The sequence below is a fragment of the Zootermopsis nevadensis genome, unplaced genomic scaffold (assembly GCF_977971745.1).
Source record: "Zootermopsis nevadensis isolate Lab colony 2312 unplaced genomic scaffold, Znev_1.0 Znev_ptg000012l, whole genome shotgun sequence".
Taxonomy (NCBI): Eukaryota; Metazoa; Arthropoda; class Insecta; order Blattodea; family Termopsidae; genus Zootermopsis; species Zootermopsis nevadensis.
In genome coordinates, this window is record NW_028259144.1 from 4,813,304 (window position 1) to 4,831,039 (window position 17,736).

General features: G+C 38.4%; 1 protein-coding gene across 1 annotated transcript; it reads left to right on the plus strand.

Annotated features, from left to right (window-relative positions):
- Positions 1–80: 80 nt before the first annotated feature.
- On the plus strand, positions 81–15,238 carry Noc2 (Nucleolar complex protein 2). Its single transcript, XM_022069737.2, has 13 exons — positions 81–1,920; positions 2,778–3,091; positions 3,486–3,592; positions 4,575–4,690; positions 6,200–6,363; positions 6,871–7,095; positions 9,009–9,197; positions 9,332–9,451; positions 10,346–10,477; positions 11,071–11,286; positions 11,459–11,716; positions 12,049–12,176; positions 14,943–15,238. The coding sequence occupies exons 1-13, from the start codon at positions 1,698–1,700 to the stop codon at positions 15,085–15,087; spliced, it is 2,337 nt and encodes a 778-aa protein (XP_021925429.2). The 5' UTR covers positions 81–1,697; the 3' UTR covers positions 15,088–15,238.
- The last annotated feature ends 2,498 nt before the right edge of the window (positions 15,239–17,736 follow it).

Below are 17,736 nucleotides of genomic sequence, written 5' to 3' on the forward strand. Positions count from 1 at the left end.
AATAATCCGTGGCATAACAGCCCTATGAGAGCCAAAGCCAACTGGCTGGCTGCTGGCCTCACAGTATTAACAAATTGATATTTATGATGGCAAAGTATTTTCTTCATGGAAGAAACTGTTCTTAAATATTATTTAGACAAGCTTTGGTTTCAAAGGCTAACTAACAGCAGAGCAGATTCTGAATAAACTGCATGAAAAGCAACAGTTAACAGTGCAATTGAAAACAAATGTCTTGCCATTACAGTTTGAAACTTTGTTACTATTCTGTGGAGCAGTGGTCCCCAACGCAGTACCCACGGGCGCCCAACAAGGCTTTTTTGGGTGCCCGCGTTGATATGGAAAGAGGTTATACTGAATAATGAAGGCCGTTCAACCATGAACATTACAAAATCAAAGCACAGATCTCTACTTTCTAATGCCCATCTTGTTGACGATTGTTTGCGAGCAGCAACATCATCCTACACTCCCAAATTTGAAAAACTGGCCGATGAAATGCAGTGCCAAACATCACACTAACTTCCCACTTGAGTAATAATAATTGTACTTATAAAAATATGTATTTTTGATTGCATGGTTTCTTGTATCATTAAACGTGTTGTTTTGTGTATTATTTGGTGTCCATATCTTATTTGTCCAGAGAAAAGGAAATTTGGCTCTGTTAATTGGTTGGTGCCCGCCACGATCTCTTAAACTCTCAAATGTGCCCGTAGGCACAAAAAGGTTGGGGACCACTGCTGTGGAGAGTTCAAATTAGGAAATGGGTGCTTTCTTTGTTTTTGTATTTCCATTAATAACTTGTAATTTCTATTGAAAAGTCATAAGTTGTTGACCTGAATTGTCAAGAGATGGTAAAATACTTCCGAGAAGCAGTAACTGACTCTTCTTAATGAGTTTTGTGATTCACAGCATGAGAGTGAAAAGGAACCGACTCTCCTTGATACATGATATTCTTCTATGAAATACTTCTCAACATCAAATTTAACATTATGAAACTACTCTGTAGGGCTATTGACAGTTGATAGTACCACTTCCTCGGCTGCAAGATGCGACATACTGACGGAATGGGCACGAACATTGTTCTTTACCTGCTCAAAAATGTAAAGAACATCTAAAAATAGATTATAGTACAGTGTGAACTAGTACGTATTTTATACTGTACTTGACGTTCCTGACCGTCACACGGATAGCTCAAGCACCAAATATGGTTTTCAGATTTCCCACAATAATGCACAATGACAAGATTATAACTGTTTTCTAAGTGCATTATATATCATATTTTCAGATAAAGAATGTTGTATAGTGACCTTTGGAAACGCTGCTATGATAAAGTTCAGTGAGACAATAATGCTTCTTCTTCTATACTCGCTGCCTGTGTCGCCAATATCCTTCGATTTTGGCATGATAATCTCTGGACGTCATTATCGTGTGAAAGTTTAATTTGTTGTGTATATTTTTTGTATAAAGACAAATAAAAATTAAATGTACTAAGGTTGTAAGTCAGGATATGCAGTTACGATTTTACCTCAACACTAGAGCTCGCAACAGAACTGTTGTTTGGTCCAGGTTTTATCGCAAATCTAATCTGTTACGTGCAACACGTGTTTGGAGTGAACATTCCGAGAGTTAGGTTAGGTCCTTAAAATATCGTACATTGTTAATTTTCTCCAGGTGTGTACTGATTTAAGGTAATACTCATTATGCCAGGCAAACCAAAGGGGAAAAAATCTGAGAAAGTAGTGAATTTAACAAATGGACGTGGTAAGAAATCTAATAATGTTGACTTAAGTGCTTTGAGTGTAGATGAATTCATGAGCTCTGCTTTTGATGAATCTGGAGACAGTGATATCGGTGACGTCGACAATTCTGATGACTTGTTGGATGATATAACTTTATCAATGAATGAAGACCAACATGAAGAAGGTATGCACTTTAGTATGTCTTTGTAACGTGCTTGGATCCATATCAAGAAAGAACAATATGTGACACTGTTAGAAATCTGAGTAGAACAAACTAAATTTGAAGTTACATTCTTGATATGATGGTTGACAGCATAAAACTCTCTGCTGCTCTCTTTGAAAAATGTGTTTACCTGTAAATGAACAAAACAATTGCATATGATACTGTTTTTAAACTTACAAATAGGAATTTGAAGTAATCTGGTAAATGAAGTTTCTTTACATCAGTTCCCTGGCATCCTGCCATCTGACACAGCTTCTGTTACAAGTCTGGCTATATTTGATATAGAAATCCCAAGCATCAAGGTTTCTGATTATTGTATGATAATGTGTATATTTTTCCATTGAACTTTATCTATGACCTTTTTTTTAAATTAAAACTGTGATGCTTCCAAAATTGGTTTTGCATCTGTCTCAAGGCGGCTGACTGGTAGGAGGAAAACGGTGTTCTATTTTCCTCTTGGGCCCCTTTTTCCTACTAGGCTAATTGTGAATGTCTTGGGGTAGAGTGAATTGTTTGTGAAGGTCACAGAAGCTGACTTGCCACATTGTGGTATTTATTGTTTTTCATTTGCTTTGACATGCTTTATAATTGTATCCTAAAAGTTGCTGGTCTTTTACAGTAAGCCACTTCTACTTTTTTTAAAATTGGTTCTTTCAATAGATTTTTATAGTAATATCATGGCCTGTGAGCAGCTTTGGCTTAAAAAACTTCCTGTAGGACACAATGTCTGTGCTTTGTTGGTGGGTATCATGAAGTGATATTTACAATCATTTCAGTGATGGATGCCATGTTATGCACTTGACTCTTTTGTTTCACAGATTTGTCTATTGAGGGTGAAAATGAAGAACAGTCTGATGATGATGATGATGTGGGCTCACATGGTAGTGAGTCACATGATGAAGAAAATGCAGGCAGTTCTGTTGATGATGCTGAGGGCTCTGATAATAGTAATGTGTTTGATGACTACACACACAAAAGGTCTCTGGAAAGGCTGCGTGATACTGACCCAGAATTCTATAAGTTCCTTGAACAGAATGATAGGAAACTGCTTCAGTTCAATGTATCAGACAGTGAAAATGAGGATCAAGATGAGGAGGAAGACCAGATACACAAACCAATACAGGACCTGGAGGTGAGTTAAAGACATGACAATTCTAGAATATATGTTTTCATCTCTTTGCTTGTATTTGAAGCAATGTAACCCTTGAAACAGGATCTGGTGACCCATCACAGACTGATGCTAGGAGCTTAGTTTTCATTTTCATGTATTTTGTATATGAGTCTTGGTTAAGAAGGTGAAAAGCTGGAAACATTTGTACCATTAAAAGGATATTTATATGTCATTTTCAGGGAAGAATTGTTGTGTATGGTTAAGTTGTAAATTAAAACCACTAATAGGAAATTTTGTTATTAAGTAGATGAAATTCTAAGGAGAAAAATGCTGATAAAGTTATTTGGACAGTTGTCAGTATAATTTTCTTTTTGTATCTCTCTCCATGACATTGTTATTCATTGTTTTGTGGCAGGTTGCAAGTGATGAAAGTGACTTTGAAGTAGATGATAAGCCTGCAGATGAACGTGTGGTCACCCTGAAGATGGTCAAGGAACTGGAGGATAAACTACATAATTCCAGGTACCATGGTTTAATCTACCATATCATGAATCTTGGAGAGTATTTAATTTTATAGACACAAATCACAGCTGTACACACTGTTGATATGAGTAGAAATGTTTAGTTTAGTTTAGAGTCTCTTTTCTGAATATTATTTGCTGCGTGAACTGATCAATGGTACAGTTCAGGGAACTCATTAAGTGACTGAATATGTATCATAATAGCAATTCCATTTCAGGTATATTTCCAAAATAAAGTTAGTATAGTGTCTCTGCCTCTTCTTTCTAATAATTTAAGAAGTGTGTTTTTTTCATTTTTTTAACTTGAGGCAGTGGCTGATGAATTATTTTAGTTATGTAAATTAAATTTGATGTGATGGGAAATTTTAAACAATTATAAACATGACAGAGATGATGTTCTTCTGGGTTTTGAGTGTGTAGTGTTGTCTTTACCAATGTGGGAACCTCAGATCTTATGTAGTTACAAAAAAACATTTCATGTGAAACATTTGTTTGTGCATGAAAAATTTGGGGTTTATTTTCCAAAGGACTTGCCAAAATATGGAACTGACCACTCTCTTCTCCTCTCCTCTTCTTGTTTGGTGCCAATGTTAAGAGAATGTGTGGAGCTTTACCCTCATACTCCCATATTTCTCCATGGGAATGTTTTTAGGCTAAGGGAAAGAAGTGGAAATCTGCCTTTAAAATGTATCCTGTACAAGGTTTAATTATTATTATTATTCAGTGTTCTGTCTTATGACAGGTCCATTGCTCTGCTCAAAAAGAGCTCTCCAGTTTTCCCTGTTCTCAGCTTCTCATTTTAATTCCTGGAACTTCATCTTCTTTCCTTGTTTCAGATCATCGGTTAGCTGTATCAGTCTTCTTCCCAGTCCTCGCTTTCCTAAGGTTTAATATAATTAGGAATTTTTTCTTTTGATGAATTCTCAGTTCTTCAGTATGTAGATGTAAATATAAATTGTGAGTAATTTGTGTTTTCTGTGCAGGTCTGTCGATGCTACAAGGCGTGCAGTAAAGATGTTCCACTCTGCTCTAAGGAGGGTTTCTTCACCCCAGGAGGAAGGCACAGAACCAACAGAGTTTGTTGTTGAAGGCAGCTCAGGTGAACAAATACCTTTAATAGTTACAATGATAGGTATTTTTCTATGTTGGAAGCACGCTTTATGCAGTGAAACTATACGAGGCGCGTCCCAAAAGTAAGTTTCCCTGCACGATAACGCTAGGCCGCACACGGCTCGACGGACAGCAAGTCTCCTGCAGGAGTTCAGCTGGGAGGTGTTTAATCATCCACCCTACAGCCCGGACCTCGCTCCCAGTGATTTCCTTCTTTTCCTACACCTCAAGAAATTCCTGTCCGGTCAGCGTCAGCGTTTTGAGAATGACAGAGAGGCGGAGATGGTTGTCACACAGTGGTTCCAATCCCAGGCGGCAGACTTCTACGACACAGGTATTAAAAGTTGGTCCCACGGTATGACAAATGTCTCAATTCCGGTGGCGAATATGTTGAAAAATAGCTGGACACTTGCTGTATCTGTTGCAATAAATATTTCCATGAAATTGTGTTTTGTTTCTGTAAACGGCCCCAGGGAAACTTACTTTTGGGACGCGCCTCCTACAAGTGAAATTATTACTACTTGTCCTGCTGAAAACATTGAGTGGCTTCATCTCACATTCCTTTCTCATCCTGTTCAGCTTTGAACAGCAGTAATAAATACCAGCGATGCTATGTTATTTCAACATTTTTTGTTGCCCATGTTAGAAGTACTTCTGAAAGCTACATAATGGCAGCAGCACTTCATAGCAGAATATTATATATGCCATCTATCATTATTGCTGTCACCTTTTAGCCCGCTGTGAATACAAACATCAAACTGGCTTTTATATAATACAGATGATAACATTTCTTGTCGGTTGTAGAAGACTTGCTGTTTCCGTAACATTTTTTCTGTACCACGTCAGCATGGTATGCCATGCATTGCACACTAAACTGACTGCATATGTTGCAGGAGTGAGTTCATTGCATGCAGATGATAATATCTGATTTGTACTTCCATCTGGGAAATTCTTTGACGTATGTGAATTGTACTCCCACAGCTTTCAACATGAATGTCCAGGCTTTTGTTTGGTATATGTATCAACCAGATCTGTAGATTTTTTACTGCGTAAACAACTGTGGAAATGAATGAATTTTAAATATATTGCGAACAGATTACAGCTTCTGCTTTGCTTGATCTTGCAAATATTCTTTGAACTAGCATAGCTTTTGAGATGAAAGTCCAGGATTTTATTTGGTGTATGTGTTGGCTGGATATACTAATGTTTTCAGTGATGTTATGATCATGAAAGTCGTGGGATTTTAAATTTCAGGACTAATGACATGGTAACTCTTCACACAGCACATTTGGGTCTGGGGTTTAAACTTTCTGAATGAGGGGGACTTACAGCAGAGACATTAACAGGTATATAAGTGGGCAAATATCTACACATGTATGGTTGTGATAGTAATCCCATCTACACACTTGTATTGTGATGTTTTTTGTAGAAAATTTGTTGATATTCCTATGTTGGGTGTATTGTGATCATTATAGTAGAGTAACCCTGTCTGTTGCAGTTTTTAATGCAGTTGTTCAGCTCTGTGTGCTGGAGATACAGCCGGCATTCAAGCATTGTTTAAACCTACCATCCACTCTGAAGGGGCATGTTCAGTTAACTAGGTGCAAAAAGTGGAAGAAAATGAAACCACTCCTCATCTTATACCTCACAGATCTCCTCAAGGTGAGGATCACAGGTGCACTGCTAATTAGATTGCAGTGAAACTTCACTTAAATGTTTACTCTTCAATCAGACTACTTCACAAATGGTTTAATATTTTTTTTTTGTATACTTTGCACTGTCTGTACAAACTGAATAATTAAGTTGCCTGCCTGTCATATTGCATTTAACTGTGATTAATTTGGATAAAATTTATTTGTAATAAATTTTCTTATAAACTGGGATGGCTCAGTCAGTAAAGTGACTGGCTACAGTTTGTATTATCATGGTTTTATTCTCAGCATAGTTTGGGCTCTTCTCTGTTTATGCATCAGACTGTCTCTCACACCAACTAGCATACTCAGTAGGCATGAGGTTCTTTTCCCCAGATAACAAGGACATCTTTGCATTTAATGATGTTTCTTTTTGGTATTATAAAATATGTGAAAGAGAGGACACTTATTAATGTAAGTTCATGCAGTTAGAATAATGAATATGAGTTTTTTGTTATATTCATATATTTTCTTTCAGTTTCTTGGCAATGTGTCATCTTCACAAATCCTTGCAGTACTGTTAAAACATTTGCACCAACTTGCAATGTTTGTGCCATACTTTACCAGACTGAGGCGCCCACTTCTAAAGAGGCTGGTGACACTGTGGGGTTCAGGTGAAGAGACAGTTCGAGTGGTGTCGTTCTTATGTCTTCTTAAGATAACCACCAATCAGCAGCAGGCATTGCTTGAACAGGTGTTGAAGGTATGACAGTCATTTACATTTTGAGCAGAATTATTTATCTGTGAACACTATTTTCAATGGTTAGGCACATTCACAAATAAAAGTTGCAAAAGTGCATCTGTTAGCTTCATGTTTGCGTCTCTGTCTGTATGCAACAATTCAAGAACAACTGAATGGATTTTTGTGAAATCTGAGTTTTACTAAAATTTGTCAACGCAAACCAATTTTGGTTCAAACTGATCAACAGTAACAGGCATTTTACATGAACACCTACGTGCATATTTTTTCACTGAAGTAACTGGGTGGAGCCCAGTCACGGATGTATCCAACCGTCACAAAGGTAAAATTTTGTTGAACTTACCAAGATTGTTATGATGTACATACAATTCCTACTTTGTAAGATTTGAGGTTTTCACAGCGGTGAGTATGAAGATTTCCGTCTTCTGGGTTGTTGCGCTGTGTAGTCTGGTTGATGTTAACCAACGTTTCAGAGGTCATACTGCCTCTGTCATCAGGGCGATTAAAACTATGAAGATTTCTGACCTCTGAAACATTGGTTAACATCGACCAGACTACACAGCGCAACAACCCAGAAGACGGAAATCTTCAATTCCTACTTTGTTTCTAAGTAATTTTGCTATGCATTGTAGTCATTAAATTGGCTGATATTTGATTTCTGACTGGACCATGTTTCTTTAACTATGTTCGGAGCATCTTTGGATCCTATTCATCTTACTATGCAATGGTTAGGGGATACTGAAGCTTATATAGACTGTTACTCACCTTTGGTAAAAAGTTGGAAACATACAGATTTGGCTCTACATCCTGTCCAAATCTTTATGTATAGGAATAGAGGTATTTTGAGTCATTTGATGACCAGTGGTAATGCTGGTAGGTAAATAAGTTTTCCACAGTAGTGGAGCACTGTGACATAAAGGCTGTAGAGGGCATGGAGGTAATGCTTCATGCTTACTGACCTAGACACTAGATAGAGATGAGTATACGCTTTATAGCAGGGCACTTTATGTCTGATTCCTATTGTATAGGAAAGCAAGTGGGTCCCAGGATTGTGGGCATGGCTTTGAAAATTAAAATTCTTGTTTCTACCAGGAATTGGACCTGTGGTGAGTCCTTAGGAAGTCACTACTCTGAGTGATATATTCTTGCTTATAAGTGCAGCATGCATCAAAGATTTGCCTGGCCTGCTACACTATCAGTCTCTGTATTTAATTGTATGGCAGTGGATTAATGTAGAAATTGCGTGAATATGGCTGCCTTCTAGATGTGGTATTTCAGAAGATCTTGCTACCCCATTGCTGTGAGAAACCAAAATCTCACCTACTATAGCATATTTTTTGTCACATCATAGCACAATAGTCATTAGTAATAGAGGGTATGTCCTACCCCATCAGCATTTTTTCTATTTATGTAGTGTAATTGAATGTTAACTGAAGATTTCCCTGGTCAGATTTCAGTCACTTTTGACATCTCTCATCCAAGGTAGCTTTTACTTGACTGAATATAAATGTATTTTTATTAACACTTCTGCTTCGTATTTGCATGGTCCTGATGTTTGATTTTCATCCCACAAGGATGGCATTCCTGACAGATTTTTCATGGGTATTCTCTGCATAAATGCATTTGTGCATCAAAATGAGCTCCTTCTTCTTCATCCCAATTCTTTGTTTACTCTTACATGACCATTTTAAATTAAGAAAGCTTTGTTAATACACTAAGGAAATCTTCCTATTATGTTTCCACTTTGTGCAGAATGTCTGACAGTCAGCTCTTTCCATTTATCTCTGTCTTCCCTCAGCTCTTCCTCTTCTGTTTAAAATAACAATGTGATAGAATAACTGAGAAAAATCATGTCTATTGACATGTGAAATGCTTATTTTTAATTTGTCTTAGTATTTATTCTTGATCTGTTACAGATGATGTACTTGACTTTTGTGAGAAATTGCAAATTTGTGTCACCTTCTACATTGCCGTCTATTCAATTTATGCGTCGGTCACTAGCAGAAATGTTTGCTTTGGATGAGGCTGCATCATACCAGCATGTGTTTCTTTACGTGCGACAACTTGCTATTTACCTTCGCACTGCTATTACACTCCATAAGAAGGTACAAGAAGGCAGCTTCATAATGGCTGTGTGATCATATATGCAACATTTTAAAAAAAATTGTTCATTACTTGAATTTATTGTTGTATTTTTGATAAATATATTCACATTGCAAAACATGTGATTTTCCAACAGGAGAATATCCAAGCTGTTTACAATTGGCAGTTCATCCAATCATTGCATTTGTGGACAGAGATTCTTGGAGCAACAGCTCATCGACCACATCTGCAGCCATTATTGTACCCTGTTGTACAGGTAATGTCTGTCATAAACTAGCAACCAGACCATCCCCTGTTTATTGGTTATTATTTTCTACTTAAAATAAGGGACATATCTGATTGGTTACCATATTGGGGATAACCATTAATATTTGTCATGGGGCTGAGAAGTTGTAAGTTTAGTGGATCTGAAACTCCAGACAGGATGTAAAATGCAATTTGAGATAGGTATCTTTTCCACCCCTGCTTTTGAGAATAATCTGTTCACCCTCTGGCTACTGCTGCTGCTGCTGCTACTACTACTACTACTACTACTACTACTACTACTAATACTACTGGCTTTCACTGTGCAGTTTACTCTGTTGTTGAATTAAACATGATTTAAAGAATGAAAATGGATTATGGTATAGAATTATTCAGTGTGGACACAATCTGGCAACTCACCTTAATGGATGAGGGTGAAAAGGGATTCCCCAAGCAGCAAAAATTAAAGCAATGCTCTTGACACCTACTGGAGGTTTTACGTTCATTGGTCCTACAGTGGAAGGCACTGCTTTTCTCATTTCATAGATGTTTTATACTCGCACATTTAAAAAGTGGCCTGGTTAGCCAACATAGATGAATTGTTGAACTATAGATCAAATATAAGGCTTGAGTTTGAGGAGATTTTGCTCTTTCAGAAATTAGCTGGAAACTGGCAATCAGCAGAATATTTCATGTACTTAGACAAGAAATTGGAGTAAGTTTGTTTTAAAAATTTATTGTAAATTGATAGGTGAGTGATATCTCACTGTACTGGAAGTACAGAAGCAAATTATTTGTGTGTGTTATGTTGTGTGTATTGAATTTGTTGTACCACCACCATTTATTCAGTTTACTATGTGTATGTCTGTTCTGAAGTACTCCTAACATAGGGTTCTTCCTGTTTCAGATAATTATTGGAACCATAAAGTTGGTTCCCACAGCACAGTACTATCCTCTGCGTTTTCACTGTGTGCAAATGTTGATTCAGCTCTCCAAGCAAACTGGAACATTTATACCTGTTTTACCATTCATACTGGAGGTAATGCTAGAAAGAACTTATATTCTTCTTTCATAAATGTGTCACTGTTGAGGGCACAACGTTTCTCCTGTGTAGAGAAATATACTGTTTTACTTTTGTTATATTGTTACTTTTATTACTGCTGTGGACTAAAACTACATCTCAATGGAACTGCAGCTGCTAACAGGCCCATTGCCCATCCACCAGATGATATGTAAATGAATATATACATCAAATCCCAGTCATAAAGTCTCCCAGTTAACCGAAATTGCTGAACACTGCTAATTCCACAGTTAATGACTGATCCTCTTTGAGTCCAGCATGGAGGTGTTCAGCCAAAGCCATCTCATGCGTTTCTTAGTTCAACTCTCAGACATCCATGAAAATAAAGTTCCTTCATAAAGGAAAAATGCCCTAGAATATGTCCTCTCACATTTCTGAAGAATAATAGAGACAATAAACTTCATTATAGTTCACTTATAACCTTCCACCTATATTACATCCATTCATAAGTTGCTTACAGAAATGATGATTGCTGATATTACCATCATGGTTCTCTTTATCATCTGAAGATATGTTGATTGTGTATTTATATTTATAAAATTCCTTTACAGGTTTTTAGTGGCTTCAACTTCAACAAACCACACAAAAAGGTATCAATGAAACCTTTGGACTTCACCTGCATTCTTAGGTTGTCCAAGTTACAGCTTCAGGAGAATGGCTTCAAAGATGCAGTGGTAGAGAAAGTTTACCAGGAACTGCTGGAGTATCTGGCCAGTGAATCTCATACTATCAGCTTCCCTGATATGGTGGTAGTGACAATCATGCAGGTGAACACACTCTTACCTGTAATAAAATCTTCTTGGGTAACAAGCTGCATCAAAATGGAATCATAGTCCAACATTTCAGAGACACTTTCTGTCTCCTTGATGGTGTTCTGTGAAGTAGTCAAGATGGTAACAGGGATTGTCAGTCTTACAACATTGTCTTTTCTTTTGTCAGTTGAAGAAGTTTGTCAAGGAATGTAAATCTGCTAACTACAGCAGAAAATTGAAGCAAGTTCTTGACAAGATCGAGGAGAATGCACGGGTTATCGAGACTGAGCGCAGCAAAGTTTCATTTCCCTTAAGTGACCGCAAAGCTATAGATGCGTGGGAGACAAACTTGAAACTGAAGGGGACTCCTCTAGCCATATTCTATGAGTTGTGGAATAAAGTGAACATACAGCAGATGGCTAAACGAGCTACTGACAGTGACAATGTAAGTAATATAACAAGAAATCAGTTGTGGTCTTCCAAGTTGTGATACCTTGTCTTGTAGGTTGATACCAAAGTTTTGGAGGAATGTTTGTTCAATCAGAAGTTGCTGGCAATTGTGTATAATTGGCTGGATATGTTGAAAAGTAGCTACAAGACAACATGATATCATATTGAAGAAAACTTATGCTGTGAGAACCTCAAATCTCACACATAAGTAGGAATTAATGACTTGGCTGTTCAGCTACTGTGGGTTAAGGTTATTAAAATAAGGATGGTAAAATGGACTGAACATGTAGATTGTCAGAAATTATTATTATTATTTAATTATTACAGCTTGGTGAATATCATATACCAACCTTAAAGAAAAATGTTAAGCGTACACATCCACAACATGATGATGGTCCTGTTGAATTGTTTCCTTCATCAGATGAATCGGATGATGAGGTGGGCTCACCACTGAGGTGAGGAAATGTAATTTTGTTTATTTTTATGCTTGAAATTGCTTATAATGGAATCCCAAGAAACCTGAACACTTTCCCATTTCCGACAACTTTATATTGGAAGATGGCTGACTTCTGGGTTGTTTCGCCGTGTAAAAGTAAAGTAAAGCTGTCCCACTATACACCATGTAGGTGCTTGGGGGGAGAGGAGGTATAGCTCCTACTCATTCTTGACCTCGGCACTAGATGGGGGTAAGTGGTCAGCATCACGCCCCAGCCATGCTTTACCCCTGGGAAAGGACCCTGGTACCCATTGTAGAGGAGGCTGGGTGGGCCACAGAGCCGGTCTGGATGCAGAGGCTAGAGGAAAAATCCTCTGCCTCCATCGGGGATCAAACCCCGGTCGCCCAGTCCGTAGCCAGTCACTATACTGACTGAGCTACGCCGGCTCTTGTTGCGCCGTGTAGTCTGGTAGAAGTTTACCGATCTTTCAGAGGTCCTAGCTGTATCCATCATTAGGGCAATCCTGATGATGGAGGCAACAAAGACCACATGGCACTACAACCCAGAACTCACCGATCTTCAAACTCACCGCCATGAAAACCTCAAATCCTACATAACTTTATTTGCTGCTACACAAACAATAAACTCGGAGCTAGAAGAAGCTAGTAAAAACATATCTGTACTCACAACCATTATGTATTAACTATTAAAGCAAACAAATAATCCTTTAAGTAGATGCATAAAGATACATAGGATCTGGAGTAAACCCTTATATACAAAGCTACATTATTACATTCAGCATAACATAGTGGCACACTAGCAAGAACAAGATGATTAAAGTTCTGTGTAGATAAGTATCTCTTATTGATTTTGACAACATATGGTAGCAAGTAAATCAGTATGGCTTACAGAAGTCAGCATCAGAGTATTAAGTAAATGAATTCAATGGCAAAAAATGGTCCCAATTGTTACAAAGTTTTGGTGGCCCGAGACTTTTTATATTTGTGACAAATAATTCTGTAATAATAGTAAGAAAATGTATACCCTGACCAAGCATTACATTATCATACTTTCAGTCCTAAGTAAGGGGTCTTCATTTCTGAATTGGCATTTGTCTGGACTCAGAGTAAACGTGGTAAAATATGTCTTACTTTGTACAGAAGAGTCTGCTCTTGTACGAGGTGCGATCGGAAAGTTTCTAGACTGCGCCTATAAAAACCTGTACACTTATCTCAGGTATTAAATTCATCCATCACCCTCGAAGTAGTTCCCCTGGGAGTGAACACAACGATCCCAGCGCCACTGCCAAGCCTGGAAGCATCCCTGGAAATCTTTCTTTGTCAGCCTGTCAAGCACCATCTGCGATTCTGCCTGACTCTCTTCTGTCGTCTCAAATCTCCTTCCCTTTAGCTGAATTTTCATCTTTGGGAAGAGGAAGAAGTCACACGGCGAATAAGGAGGGTGCGGGATGACGGCCATGGTGTTTGAGGCCAAAAACTGCCGAACTTTGAGGGCGGTGTGCGCTGGCGCGTTGTCATGATGCGTCGCATGTGGAGTTCTTCCTTTAGAATCAGCTGACAGGTCCCATAGCCTATCCCAACAATGTCGCACAAGTCGTTGATGGTACGACGTCGATCTTCGTGAATGGCCTGCCAAATCTTCGTAACGTTTTCGGGCGTTGTGCTCGAAGATGGTCGTCCAGAACACTCGTCATCATCGACAGAGGTTCGGCCATTTTTAAAACGTGAATGCCACACAAAAGTTTGTGCACGACCCATTGCGGACTCCCCAAATGCTTGCTTTAGCATTTCATAGGTTTCCGTAGCCGTTTTGGCGTGTCTTTGGCAAAATTTGATTTGTTCATGAAAATCTGCCATTCCGAAATCGCAGGAGGGTCGGTGTAATGCACTACCAAAACGCCCGTAACTAAGAAACAAATGCTTATTCGATGATGCCGGCTGGCACACTGATTCACTATGAATGTAGGCCGCACCCCCTAGCAGCAGAAGCTCGTACTACATCCGGTTCGCCCTCTATTGACACAGTCTTGAAACTTTCCGATCGCACCTCGTAATGCTGAGAAAGGTGAAGGAAATTTTTGAAGTTTCCATTGTGTTTGTTTCTTTCAAATTTATTGAGATAAATGCATACCTGGTATGACACCCTTCTTTAAATATATTACCTACTGACATCTGACAACATGGTGTTATGCAAAAATGATTATAATTAACTTCTTCATAATGTTATACCCACAGAAGAGGGAAAGTGCATTCTCTTCATGAATGTTCCAGCATTGTGTATGATAGAATGATTTAATTAACACAGGATGATTCAAAACCTGTGGCCCAAGTTCAGTAGGTTGTTAAGATAATTTGGAGTAGATAATATAAACAAACAGTTATCTGATTTGCTGTTGTTCCAGAGTTATACAGCATTTCAGATGTTTTGATCTTTTTGTATGTTTATGGGGTGCAGCCGTAATAGCATTACAAGATGGAACGCATAACTGTATTTGCTAATGTCTCACATGAGATATGACAGTGAAATAATGGTAACAGCAAGTCCTCACTGCACAGTTGTATTAAATGTAACATAAAATTGAAACTAAAAAGAGATAACATCAGAATCTTTGCTTTTCACTCATTGCAAAGTGGTGAAACATAACTTTCCAAGGGTGATGAATTGAACAATTTCTTTATGTTTTCTGCTCCGAACTATCTACACAATAACCTCCTGAAATTTAACCTTAGAACTCTGAATTACCATGTATGTTGCTTTCAATAGTGTCTCACCAAACAAGAAACAGCGTGGCACGCGTGGTGGAAAGGGTAGAGGGAAGATTCAGAAGGTGACACTGGAGAGTATGGAGAACACATCAGATGGAGAAGAAGATATTGTTAAGGACTTGAAGCTTTCTGACATTGAGTAGTGCCTACCCCCCAAAGAAACATTCTGTATGGATAAAGGTACATTGAATTTCTTCACTGTTCACTCCAAAGTGCATGTTTACCATACTTGGATTCAACTTATGGCTTGCATCTTCCATCCTGGCCTATTAATAAAACACATAGCAAATATTAGTTGCTGTTTTTCTCTGTAGGATTACTTAATTATTACAGAGTTTCCACAGGAATTTTTATGGATACTGCCAAAAAAAGTTCTAATTGATCGTTTAAATTCCAAGTTAAAAATAATTTTCAAAAAATTCGTAAAATTTTACTCCTCGATTTTTATGACATTTCTGAACTTTTAGAAATTTTTGAAAATTTTTCAAATTAATAGTCTTTCCACCAGACAACCTTACCAGCAGAGACAGGGTCCAGGCTCGGGTGCTTCAGATACCGAGTCCAGCAGAGTCCGGGTTAAGCACATACCATGTCAAGCAGAGACGCGGCGAAGCACAGACTGTGTAAAGCAGAGAGAGTGTGGGGCACACCACGAGTCAAGCAGAGCTCGGGTGCTTCAGTTACAGAGTCCGGGTTAAGCACAGACCGTGTCAAGCAGAGACACGATGAAACACAGATCGTGTAATGCAGAGGGAGTGAGGCACGCCCCGAGTCAAGCAGAGCTCGGGTGCTGCAGATACCGAGATCTTCGGAGTCCGGGTTAGGCACAGACCGTGTCAAGGAGAGACACGTTGAAGCACAGACCATGTAGAGTGAGTGTGAGGCACACCCCGAGTTAAGCAGAGCTCGGGTGCTACAGATACCGAAACCAGCAGAGTCTGGGTGAACCACGGACGATGTCAAGCAGAGCATGGGTGACGCAGAAAACTAGTCTGGTAGAGACTGTGTTCTGCCGAAAGCGGTTCTCATAGCGATTGAATGGGGAAAATTTTGAAAAAAAATTCGAATTTTTCAAAATTTTCCAAAAACAAAAAATGCTGCAAATTGCCTGAACAGCGCATAAAACAAAATTTTTTTGAAAAATTGGAGAGAAAAATTGAAGTAGACATTTTTTAGTTTTGTGAGCATTTTGGACATTTTCCTGATTTTTTTATTTTTCGTAATTTTTAAAATTTTGAAATTTTCAAAAAAATTCAAAATTTTAGTTTTTTTTAAACCTATTATAAATGACATGAAGAGCGAAAATAACCAAATATTTTTGAAATTTTCTAAAGAATTTTTGAACTTGAAATTTTTCAAAATTTTGTATTTATGTGCGCTTTTTACTCAATTTGCAGCATTTTTTGATTTTTCGAAAATTTTCAAAATTTTTACTAACCGGTCTCTGCCACAATGGAACTCTGCCAGACTCGGCCTTGGCTAGCCTCATTCTCTCCCTCACCAGGTCTCTACAGGACTCGATTTCTGGCTCACTCGGTATATGACGGACTCGGTCTGTGCGTCGCCATGTCTCTGCCTGACACAGTCTCTTCTCTCACCCGGGCTTTGTACAGCCGCCACGTGAGAGTATTATATCGAGACCAGTTTGTGCAGAGACCAATTCGAGCTGAGACGGATGTGTCAGAGACGGAACTACAGGGAACACGTGCGGCAGAGACCCATTCCGACAAGGGACTGATGGGAGAGTTTTGGAGAAGTATGCAAATTTTTAAAATTTACAAAAAATCAAAAAGTGCTGCAAATTGACTACAAAAAGCAGATAACTGAAAAAATTTGAAAAATTTCATTTTCAAAAATTTGGAAAATTTTTGGTTTTGTGTGCTTTATAGACAATTTGCAGCATTTCTTGATTTTTCGAAAATTTTCACTAAACGACTACTACCTGAATCGGTCTCTGCCACAATGGAACTCTGCCAGATTCGGCTTCGGCTAACCTAACCTAACCTAACCCAACCTTAACTAAGCTAACGTAACCTAACTAACGTACCCTAACCTAATCTATCGAGGCCGTTTGGTGCAGAGACCAATTCGAGCTGAGACGGGTGTGTCAAACAGAACTACAGGGAACATGTGCGGCAGAGACCCGTTCCGACAAGGGACTGATGGGAGAGTTTTGGAAAAGTATGAAAATTTACAAAAATTCAAAAAATGCTGCAAATTGTCTACAGAAAGGACATAACTGAAAAAATTTGAAAAATTTCATCTTCAAAAAAAATTTCTAAAATTTCGAAAATGTTTGGTTTTGTGCGCTTTTTAGACAATTGGCTGCATTTTTGATTTTTCGAAAATTCTCAAAATATTCACTAATCGACTACTACCTGAACCGGTATCTGCCACAATGCAATTCTGCCAGACTCGCCTTCAGCCAGCCTCGGTCTCTCCCACACCAGGTCTCTAGAGGACTCGATTTCTGGCTCACTCGGTATATGTCGGACTCCTCCTGCCGGACACGGTCTCTCCTCTCACCCGGACTTTGCACAGACGCCTAGTGAGAGATAATGTTATATCGAGGCCGTTTGGTGTAGAGACCAATTCGAGCTGAGACGAGTGTGTCAGAGACAGGGAACACTTGCGGCAGAGACCCGTTCCGACAAGGGACTGATGGGAGAGTTTTGGAAAAGTATGAAAATTTTCAAAATTTACAAAAATACAAAACATGCTACAAATTGACTAAAGAGTGCACATAACTGAGAAATTTAAAAAATTTCATCTTCAAATTTTTTTTAAAAAAT

Excerpts from the sequence above, each read along its gene's own strand:
- Noc2 (XM_022069737.2), top strand. The coding sequence starts at position 1,698 with ATGCCAGGCAAACCAAAGGGGAAAAAATCTGAGAAAGTAGTGAATTTA. Across the intron at positions 9,198-9,331 it reads CTATTACACTCCATAAGAAG|GAGAATATCCAAGCTGTTTA; the intron begins GTACAAGAAGGC and ends ATTTTCCAACAG. Across the intron at positions 12,177-14,942 it reads GAGGTGGGCTCACCACTGAG|TGTCTCACCAAACAAGAAAC; the intron begins GTGAGGAAATGT and ends TGCTTTCAATAG.